This window comes from Neolamprologus multifasciatus, chromosome 11 (genome assembly GCF_963576455.1).
Source record: "Neolamprologus multifasciatus chromosome 11, fNeoMul1.2, whole genome shotgun sequence".
Classification (NCBI taxonomy): domain Eukaryota; kingdom Metazoa; phylum Chordata; class Actinopteri; order Cichliformes; family Cichlidae; genus Neolamprologus; species Neolamprologus multifasciatus.
The window spans coordinates 31,758,708-31,770,707 of record NC_140449.1 but is presented as its reverse complement, the minus strand read 5'-3'; the positions used below and the strand labels follow the sequence as shown (position 1 = coordinate 31,770,707).

The following is a 12,000-nucleotide window of genomic DNA, read 5'->3' as shown; positions in this document are numbered from 1 at the left end:
CTCATACTGACAGGGTACTATGTTCCTTTATTACAACCTTAATTAAAAGATCTGTGGTTTCATCTGTTTTCTTTTATAACCCACACGCAACAACATGATATATACACATATGGCAAAGTATCTACATAAGCTTTTTGTGGCTTTTTGTCATGATGTTGTCGTTTCAGTGCAGCAGACCCACGACAGCAACATCCTCCATTGCATTATTGAAGAGCCTTCTCTAACTGCAGTCACAAGCTCCTGTCCCGAGTGCTTATGAAAGTCTTTTCCACACAATTTCTGGATGTCATGATGTTTTTTATTGAAATTAAGTGATTAGGAAAAGGAAGCCTTTCATGATCAAAACGTCAACATTTATACTGTGTGCTGTGAAATTTTGGCTTTACATATAAAACACTTTAGCATACATTCTTTTGAAAAATGGTCTTTCAGCCCACTTTAAAGCCATTGTTTCCACACAAACCATGTTTGAAAATTAATATTTCACAAACTAAATGTAAGCGCCTAAAATTATCCCTGATCTTTCTTGCCATCAAAATAAATCAAGAGCTGTTTTGGGACCATTACATTAAAAATGTTCAATAGTTTAACAGTTTAAATTGATAAAAAAAAATTTTTTTAGATGATATATAGTTAAATTTTACAAAATTGCTAAATAAAGCACAAAATACTTTACAGCATGAAATTAATAATCCCAAAAATGAAAAAAACGTCATTCAACTTTCATGCTGCTCTGCTCAAATATGAAAAATTCTACTAAAATTGTACTTAAAAACAATATTAGTAGATTGTGCTATCCAAATAGAACAAAATTCTGGAGTTTCCAGTTTGTACTTTCATGATAATTGAGAAAATAATTTTGTTAAATATATGCATAATTTTCATGACCTACAATTAAGTAAAAAATTAAGTGCAATCATGGTCCTATCACAGTAGTCTTATTTTTATTCTTGTCAGCCTCTTTTATGACAAATATGATAAAAAAAAAAATTGTGGCGGGGCGTGGCCTGCGGGGCGTGGCCTGCGGTGCCGTGCAGAGGAGGCGGACGCACCTGCACGGCAGCCGCAATCACGCCCCGCCGAATTGAATATTGTACTGGGTCCTGTGGTTGTGGTTGTTGTGGTAATGTTGAGCGGGCAGCGGGAGAGCTGCAGCTCTGTGAGTATTGTGGACAGCAACCGTCAAAGCTTTAATAAAAAGCATCAAAATGCCACTGGGTCTGCCGTGTATGTTTACAAAAATATTATTCTTTTATTTATTTAAGGGAAATAAAACTGTCACTCAATAACAATACTAATGTTTAGCAGCTATGAGCGTATGTAATATTTACATGTTCATAATCATAGTTATTATTATAATAACTACAAATTCTTAGTTGTTAGTTCTTAGTTTTACGTGTATGTGTAAACAATGGACGGATGCTACTTACGTTAACTAAAAAACTCGGTTGTGACCCCCAAATAATTTAAAAAAACAAACAAACAAATAATAGCAACAATTGTTGAAGTTTATTCAATTTAAAATCCTAATGAAGAAAAAATAATGATGCAAACTCTATTTACAAACCAATTTAATTTAATTTCCTCCAAAATTCCTCACACATCAGGTGATGCTTCTGAAGACTTTTCATACATTTCAGCTATTGTATTTGGTAATGTAAAATGGATTTTGTAATAGATTTTTACATTATGTGGTCTGAACATTTGAATGAATCAGTGGAGGTTTGCATGCACATCCGCACAAGCTTGCAACATTCCTAAAAGTTTTTTCAGTGCTCAATTTCAATAAAAATTTCACCTGTTATTAAATAGATACAATGTGTTTTACCACTGATGTAATTTACTTTGGTAAAACTCAGTTCAAACAAAAATGTGACTTATGTCGGCGTCACATCTTGCTGTGAATACTTATGTTAATCAACTATAACCAATGTGAAAAAGAGAATTCTTTCATAAGAAATCATGGAAGTTGTAAATCTCTAAAGAGAGCACAGTTTATATGGGAGGGTCACGAGAAAGCCTCACAGTGTCATCAAGGGTGTGTCACAAGTGAAATTTAAATTTTCCACTTATTTGCATTATATTATAACAGCAACCTCAGAGAGAAAGGAACACACAGTGACGAGCAGCTGTTCATGTTTGGTAACTCAAGAAGTCTGGTAAGTTTTTATCTATCTATCTACATATATACAACTTTCTTTTTGAATTTGCTGTAGTAATAGAGTTTTATATTAAGGTATATACATTAACACGAGGCCCTTAACTAAATGCAAAAATATACCTGAAAATATAGAGGAGATTTCTATATTATATATTTAAAGCTAGTTAGTTAGTGTCAGGTTAAACGTTCAAGAAAACAAGACACAAAACATTCATTCTAACAGTGAATGTTGTATATTTATTATAGCTTTCAATTTATAAATTCTGCTGAACTTCTTTTCTCCACAGTTAATCAAAGTGAACATGGATGTGTTTGTAGTCCTTCTCATGCTTTCAGGTAATATTTCAGGAGTGTGCTGTTTGTTAAATTCTTGTTCAGCATGTAATTATAATTATAATTCACTGTTCTTTTCCAAATAGAAACTGTTTCTACCTTGATTGTTTTTATAAGAGAGGTAATAACTGACCAAATATTGCATAGAGTTTTATGAAATGATATTTGAAGATCGCTGTTGCTCCAACATTATGACTATAATTAAATGAATAAAAAGTAAGGAATTAACTAAATGTAAAAATAAATAAATAATAATACAACACAGGGACATAAAAGTTTTCTTTTCACCCTTTCTCAATGAAAAGCTAATTGTGTTTTCTAATTTGAGAAATCATGGTTTGATAGAATGCTGACTCCATATACTGCAGGAGCGCGTATCAACTTAGAAATGTTCAGATTCACTAACATAAGTACAATTTAAAAAGTGTCTTCTATCTACACCACAAGTTGAACCATCACTGACATATTTCTCCTATTATAGGATCTACTGAGGAAATTATTTACTGTAGAAAGTAACATTTTCTGCAGTACCAAGTATACAAACATTCTGAACAAATATAAACAGTATTTCTTCGTAAAACGTCAAATAAAAATCTATTTTATTCTTCAGGTTTCTGTGTCTCCACTGCTTCCTTTCCAAACATCTATTACTTTATCAGTGAGAATAAGACCTGGGATGAGGCCAACGCTTACTGCATCATGGAGTACACTGGACTTGCCCAAATTACTAACCCAGAGAACAACACTGCACTGATGAACACCTCAGCTGGGGGATACACAGGCAAAGCCTGGATAGGACTCGTGGGCCTTTTAGGGTGGTTCTGGCTGGATGGAACACAAGCCACATATTTCATGTGGTACTATGAAGAACCACCGGCTTCTGACACTGGGTACTGTGGGCTCACATATTACCATGGGTGGCATAGTGAAATATGTGAATACAAGTTTTTTTTCATTTGTTTTAATGGTAGGTATCAATCAAGATTATTTGTTGTAAGATTTCACTCCACTATTAAATTGACCTTGGTACTTATTTTTCAGAAAGAGGCTCAAAACATAAAAATACAACTTTTTTTATACTCTAGTTAGAGACTGGAAAAAAGCTCATGGTGAAACTCAAACCTGATGGATATTCATTAAAATAATAATGAAGTAAAGTATATATGCAGTACTGACATATGATTTATGTAGTGTATTTAAACCACAGGTTTGTTCTGCACAGGCTATTTTTCAAAACATAAATTTAATCATTAATAGATGTATAATGTTACTAATGGAATCTATAACTTCTGTTTCTTTAACAGGCAGTGATTACATTGTTAATAAGACATATGTGACTTGGAATGACGCCAAAATCAGCTGTGAAAACAAAAATTCAACTCTGGCACAAATCCCTGATGTGGAAACATTTGATAAAGTCAGCCGTGTATTTCCAAATAATGATCTTGACCCATATGAACTACTGTGGATTGGCCTTAGTTTTTCTCCAGTCTGGGTTTGGTCAGAAACCAAACAAATCAGCACATTCGTGAACTGGAAAACAGGACAACCTAACAATGAGAATAATTGTGCTGCTGTACTGGTGGGAAATGGAACCTGGACCACTGAACCGTGTAGTGAGCAACATCCTTTCTACTGCTATGAAGGTATGAATGACATTTCCCTAGTTTTAATATTCAAGTCAGTTACCACAGATGGTACGACCAGAAAATATTTAAAGCAAGACATAACGAAAATAATACACTTCTTTGTTTCGTTTAATTCTTGAAATCTTAAGCTTCATATTTCAAATAATTTTTAATCACTTTATCTAAATTTAGTACAAAGACTAACAAAAAATTGACAAATTTATACGAAAAGAAATTCCAATATTAAAAGCTATGAGGTTCATTCAGGTCAAAGGAGTGCACTGAATTTGTTTTTGTTCTGGAAATTTTTTTTTTTGGTATATGCTGAAGACATTCTATTTTAATCTAAGAACATCTAATAATATGCTAAAATAGTGTTAATAACTTCCTCTAAACTAAGTATTTGTCAAATTTGATCAGATTTATTCTGAAATTATTTGTTTTTCTGTAGTTCAAAAAACAAAGAAGACAGTGGTGAGCATGAATATCCAAACTGATGTTGACCTGGAAACTCCAGATAACCAGGCTGCGCTGATGGAGCAGGTATACCGTGTGTGTGTGTGCCATAAACAACAAAACACGTTAGTCCTGCTTGATCATTAGATTTTGTTACATTCATTTTTGTACTTTGCGCAAATAATTCAATCAAATTAACTTTGACTGAGAGAATGGAGACACAACAGTGTTGTGTCCACCTTTATCTGTGTTTTTCTTGTTTTCTTTTCGGCACACACACACACACACACACACACACACACACACACACACAAAATGTTTCATCTATGTTTATCCTGGTTTGTTGAAAAGATGGATTACGGGAAATTTAATTCAATTCCATTGTATTTAATACCACTAGATAACTAAAGCATCAATCTCACTGTGATTTACACTGTAAAAGTATTTTAGTAATCGAGTAATCTATCGATTAGGTCATCGCTTAATCAAGTAATTTGATAAGAAATAGTTTTGTCCTATTAATGATCAGTAACAACTATTCAAAAGAGAAAAAATAGAGGTCTTTCAAAATGTACTTCTCATTCGTTTCCATTTTTAAAAATTCAGTGTTTGTGTTTCATCCATCATCTTTTTCATTTGTCAAACTACAAAAAAAAACCCCAAATCCTTTGTATTTATGTGTCATAATGAATTTTAGTTTTAAAGAAAATGTGAAAAATGTTCTCACCTCTGTTTGCTTCCATGTAAAATAGGACAGCTACCATCACCCTTCAGAAAGCTGTATAATTGAAACATGTTTCAACAGTAAGAAAGGATCCAAGCTGAAACACCAAGATTCAGCTTGGATCCTTTCTTACTGTTAATGACTGATAAAAAAATAGCATTATATGGGGAATTTCTCCACTCCTGAAATCATGTATTTTAGAGGTGGCATGAATTATAGTAAGGGTACTGATAAGAAAACAATGTGAGTGTCAAACACAAATATGACAGGCGTAAAAGTGCCCCCTCCAAAAAAGCTACGAAATAAAAAGTAACACAATTTATCTTCTTTCCTCTTATTTAGCTGCAAGCAGCACTCGCTAAGCAGGGTGTGACTGACTTCAAACTGAAATGGACGAAACGGCCTGTGCAGAAGAGCACGAAGAAAACTGATGGTATAAACACACACACACACGCGCACACACACACACACACACGCACAAGAATTTCTCTGAATATTTAAATGGGTTTGTCTCATTTCAGATGCTTGTTTGAATGTGTGAGATCAAGTCCCAGAAGACTGTGCTACAACACTGTTCATTCAAAGAGGGATTACTTTAAATTGTTCACTCTTCAAGTTGTTATTAGTTAATTATATTAGTCCAGGTATAAAACTGCATGATTTGTGTGCATTAAGTCTGAATTGTAAACATTTAACTCTTTACCATTTTAGTTTTGCATTTAAAGTTAGTATGTTTGACACCACATGTGTGACTTTGGAGTAATACATCAGGGATCAATTTTCATTCCCCCAAGGCATCAAATAATGCTGTTTTGTTAAAGCTGTTGGTGTATGTCAGTTGTTCACAAAGTGCCCTTTTAGAGAAATGTGACACGCCTGATTAGTGGATTACTGAGACTTGGTTATCAGTCCCAACCTTTCAGCATGTATGGTTCCATACAGTTGTGAGGGTAGAAATTTAGATCATCAGGTAAACTGACAGCTTTGTTTTCACATTATTCTCTCCTCATAGCAACAGAGTCCAGATCACTGTAGATGCAGCACCAGTACATCTGTCAATTTCCAGCTCCACTCTCCCCGCAGTGCTCCATTTAAATTCTCCAGTCATACTGAATATTGATGTCATTATTTTTTCCATAGTTAACAATCTTGTTACTTATCCTCATGAAAACATAAATAGGTTATCAGGTATGAGTTAAAATTGATTCGTTACACACTAAGATGATTATTCATCTTAAATCTTCCTTACTGTAAAATCCTATTAAAAATTCAAAATGACCTGATAGCGCTGATTCCTCTGTGGCATTATGGATTGAAATAATCAAAAATATTAGCCCCACCTTTCACTGATGTATTTGTTTTTTATATATTACATTCACATATCCAGTGTAGTTATTTATACACTTAATCTAAAGTGCATTGTTAAGCATCTATAAACACTTTCTGGCTATACAACTCCCCAGTCAGAACTGGTTGTGTATGATGGCAAAAAGTTGCTGGATCGACTGGTTCTTTGGACTGTTGTTAAAAGAAGGTGGCATGCTACACAATAGCAAACATGCCATATGTTAACTTTTTTGAGATATGTCATCATTTTTCATGAAAGAGTGACGTGTCTCGGTTTAAACATTTGATGTGTTTCTATGCTCTGTTGTGAATAAAATATGAGTTTATTGCACTGCAAATCATTGAATTTTGTTTTGTTATTTACCTTTTATTTACCTATTTTAAATTGGGGGTACTTCAATACATGCAAATTGAAGTGAAATGTTTGATGAAAATGCTACAAGTGAAGGTTTGCCACTGATTAAATTTATTTTGGTAAAAGTAAATGTTTACAGGTTAAACTTATATATTATATCAGCACCAGGTACAAACGACTGTGTACTTTTTCCAGCCCCGAACTGGATAAGCAGTTAATTCAATGGATGGATGGATGTGAGTTACATAAACTAAAACATTCATTTATGATCCAAAATGTTTTACTCACACTTAGAAAACTAGAAACTTTATTGCAGGATATTTTAATAAAGAACTTTAACAGGAGCAGAGCAAAAGCAGTACGAACTGATATTAATCACAAAATAATAATCAAATCACCTGAAACTATACTTATCTAATCTAACCTCATGCTGACCTTGTTGTGATATTTTGCAAGAGGGCTTGAGGAGAGAATGAGCATGTCTTGCTCAACAATATTCTTATATCTTTCATGTAGGTCACCACAAAAAAGTACAGTCATATTTTGATCCACAAGAGGAAAACCTCTATAAAGCACCAGACTGGCAGCAACTTCATTTTTCAGAATGACAAAGATCCAAAACACAATGCCAAAAGAATATCTGGATAGAAAACAATCACCATTACTAGCCTCCCAAGAGCCTGGACCTCAACATTATTAAAGCAGTGTGGGGTGGAGAAAAGAACTAAAGACATCCAACATTCAAAGAAAAACTTTGAATGTCCTTCAAGAAGCCTGGAGAACTATTCCTAAAGACTACTTAAAGAAAACTAAAGAAAGCTGGTAAAGAGAGTTCAGGCTGTTTTGAAGAGTAAAGGCAGACATGCCAAATTTTGACTTTTAAGAAACTACAAATAAATACGCTTGAACACAAAGTACAATATTTTCATTGAAAATACAGTTGAATGGACATAGAAAGCAGCATGATAGAAATATAAATGTGCATACATATACAGGTGCAAACAACCTGTACTTTAGCAAAGTAACTGACTAAATTCACAATTATATTGCACCACTGCCCCTAACCATGCTTTGGTGCATTTAAATTTATTATTATTTATTATAAGTTAGTTTATTAACTATTAATATCAACTGTACTCTAAAGCTGCCATATTTTGGGGGTAAGTGCCCTGGTGCAAGAAATATTAATCATTAGGCACTTTATAATTCAACATGCCTTCAACATCTGGATGTAATTAAAGTTCCAAACTTGTGATGCTCAGTGAGAAATATACAAAATTTAGCAAAAAGTTTAAATCTACCTGTGAAGATATTGTGTGTAGGAGTTTAAATCCAACATGACACGCATGGGTGAAGCACTCACTTCAAGTGTCCTCTACAGGGTGTTTGGGCAAATGTGTTCCCAGGGGTCAGATCAGCATTTAAAGGTTCCGGATTTGAGAAAGGAAGAGATGGAGTTGGGGAGTAATTTGTAAGTGTTTAGGTATATTTAAAGATTGATTTTTTTTTTTATTGATGCATTAATGCATTTATCATGGCTGTGTGCAGGAGACAGGAAAGAAGGACCTAAATACAGACTCAAATGCAGAGGCAGAAGGTGAAATAAAAAAGCAGCCTTATTGCTGGACATGGAGATAAACTAGCTAAACGGAGAAATACAAACTAGACTGTCAAAGCAGACAGAACACACAGTTTGGTGAGAGTATGACATGATACTGACAGAGAGAAACACAGGGCTTATGAATACACTGAGGGAAAATGAGGTAATGAGACACAGGAGGGAAACACAGCTGGGAGAAATTAGACCTAACGAGACGAGGGAAGCAAAACTAGAGACACTGGCTGTATCCCAATTCAGGGTCTGCATCCCAATTCAGGGTCTGCATCCCAATTCAGGGTCTGCAGCCTTAAAGTACGCAGCCTCAACGGTCCTCAAGGGCTAAGGCCGGAAGTGCGAGGCTTGTGAAATGGGACGGTCTAGCCTCCGTTGCGCTGCCCAGGTTGCCTAGCAACCATGATACTAACAGCTGGAAACGTTTCATACAGCTTTGTTTGACAGAAATGAAGGAGAAAATCTTTTGTTCATTTGTTTGTTTCTACATGAGCTTTGATCATTCTCTGTAAGATTAAGCTCAGCTATTGAACGGCGTATATTTTAAAGTAAAGGCTTTAACACCAAGTTAGTACAAACGTCACTAATGTCACATAACTTTGCAGACATGTGGCCAGCAGGAATGTTTTAATGTTCTTCGTTATTAAACATTTGCACATAAATAAGTGACATAATATTCAGTACTTACTTAAAGTTTACTCTTCGGCAGCCCCTCATCCGCCGTTTTTTTCGGCAAAATTATCCACACCCACCGCCACGCGCTATGCATTCTGGGATATGTTGGGCCACGAAGTCTACACCGCCACATCCTTAAAATTCAGGGAAATGAAGGACGCATTTGAGGGCCGCATTTCAAGCAGCCTTCGAATTGGGACAGCCTTCGTCGCGTCGACGTAATCGGCCTTAAAATGCGGCCTTTAAGGCTGCAGACCCTGAATTGGGATACAGCCACTGACATGAGACAGACTTTCAATATATGTAACGAGATAACTTAACTTTTTATCACAGTGTGTCAAAGGTGGAAAGTTTGATCATGCAGTTGATTAATCTTTAAGAACTGTAAAAAATCCGAGTTGTTTGTAGAGTCCTTCTGTTATGGTCTGTACGTTCCTGCAGCGAATCATTTACACACCCACCAGGTGAGGATACACCTGTGCATCATCAGTTAGCTTCTATAACAAGTCTCCTCATTCCTCTGGATTGTTAAAGCAATATCTGTGCTTGAGGTTAAACTTTAAGTTGTGGTCACCTGAAAGTTTGTTTCTGTGATTAAAAAAAAAAAAGAAAAACTGCAACAAAAATGCAATAATCTTAAACTGAGTAGAATCAAAATCCTGATACAAATATAAATAAATAAAATTTATTTATGCTGCAAAATAATTTGAATTTTGATCAAGACACAAATCACAGGGCTGCATGAGGACGTTTACTAAGATTCTTCTTATTGCTACATTCAACCACTGATATTTTGTGGTCCAAACATTTGAATGAATCATTAATGCAGGTTTGAATGCAAATCAGGACAAGCTTGCAACTTACCAGAATGTTTTTTCAGTGCTCAGGTTCAATACAATTTACCTGCGTAATGACCTGAATCACAAACAATTTAATGCCTACCATGTTTTAACAATGAGGAAAACTCAATGTAAGCACATATTTTTTTACAAGGAAACTCCAGGTTTAATCTTTATATTACAGTAAATGCACAACATCTAAATTCTTTTAAGCAACAGAAATCTGTTCAAGAATTTGATATATGATGATTTTAGGTAGAAACTAATTTGCATGTACTTTCCTTACATCTGAGCTGGCCTTGTGCAAACCTTTTGATTTGAATGATACCTTAAAGGAGCTTTGAATGCAAACACACACAGAAAAAAAACTCAACCAATCAAACAAACATTTAAAAAACAAGAACGCTGGGTGAGGAGACCCAGGATCCTGACAGGTTATCATATTTGATTCAAGATTCAAACTGTTTATTGTCATGTGTACAGAAGAAATAGCATTTCTCTGTGCAATGAAATTCTTCCTTTGCTGTCCATATACAAATGCCAAGTTAGGTAAGGGTGAAAGCAGAGGTTCAGACAAACGCAAAGCAGAAGATAAAGTATCGCCAAATATGTTTCCAAACCAACTTCATTCTAAGCCAAAGCCTAGAAAATATGATGAAGCATATTTTGCTGAGGTAGGTCTCCGCGACAGAATTCGTTTACCCTCTTCTTACACTACTGACACTTTATTCACTTTTATTCACTTGCAGTTATTTATTCACCTTTAGTCACTTTAATTTTAAAACTGTGTAATTTTAAAACTGTATATACTGTATATTCTGTGCATTTATTATTATCTTCAATGTTCAATGTTGTTTGTTAATTGCCCCTTGGGGATAAATAAAGTCTTCTGATTCTGATTCTGATACTTCGCGGCTTTGTGCTCAGTCACATACTCAGCATAGTCCTGTATGTTGACAGAGCAGTTTGAAACACATCCCAGTCTGTTCGAGCAAAATAGTCCTGTAGGATGGGCTCAGTCTCTGGGGTCCAGAGTTTAACAGGTTTGATGACAGGGTTTGATTGTTTCAGCTTCTGTCTGTAAGCCGGGTACATGAACAGACCTGTCCAAAGTGGGGATGTGGTGCCGCCCTGTATGAACCGTGTATGTTGCTGTAAACGTGATCCAAGGTGTTCTTGTCACAGGTATGAATGGCCATGTGTTGGTGATATTTTGGGAGCACAGTCCGCAAATTGCACTTATTGAAGTCACCAGCAACAATAAAAGCAGCATCTAAATGTCTCTAATCCACTGATGACTTCATGGAGTTTTCCGAGCGCTGCTGCGGAGTCAATTCGCGGCAGGATGTAAACAATGGCCCAAAATACAGCTGAGAACTCCTGTGGTCTGGTCTCCTATGTGTACAGAGTCTGCAGCTGGACGGCGCATTCCAGGACTTTATCTGAGAACCAGGTCTTGGTGAAAATAAGAGCGCAGCATTCTCTTATCTCCTTCTGTGTTGTGATCCTGGCTCGTATTTTGTCGAGTTTGTTTTCCAGGGATCGCACGTTGGCCAATAAGAGGCTGGGTAGCGGTGGTCGGCTAGCCCGAGCTTTTAGCCTTGCCTCGTTTGCGTCGCCGTCTCCGAAGCACTCTCCTGGGGTAGGGTGGCTCACTTGGACTCGGTGCTTTGTGGCCTTTCTGGGAGTGGTGGCGTTTGCGGTGGCTGCCGGGGAGAACGATGGCTGAAAGCTCCAGTGGTGAAGCTGAAAGCTCAGGTGGTAAGAAAATAGTAGAATCCAGATGATTGTGTGAGTTGCTGATGTCTAGTAGTGCCTGTCTCATGTATATTAACAGTGCACAACACTTGTCGAGTGCAAAAAGAACAGA

General features: G+C 35.9%; 1 protein-coding gene across 1 annotated transcript; it reads left to right on the top strand.

Annotated features, from left to right (window-relative positions):
- The first annotated feature begins 1,015 nt into the window (after positions 1-1,015).
- On the top strand, positions 1,016-7,882 carry LOC146509021 (macrophage mannose receptor 1-like). Its single transcript, XM_085176931.1, has 7 exons — positions 1,016-2,159; positions 2,449-2,497; positions 3,105-3,461; positions 3,799-4,140; positions 4,574-4,665; positions 5,645-5,735; positions 5,824-7,882. Exons 1-7 carry the CDS (start codon positions 2,136-2,138, stop codon positions 5,841-5,843), a joined length of 975 nt encoding a protein of 324 aa, XP_085033057.1. The 5' UTR covers positions 1,016-2,135; the 3' UTR covers positions 5,844-7,882.
- Positions 7,883-12,000: the final 4,118 nt, after the last annotated feature.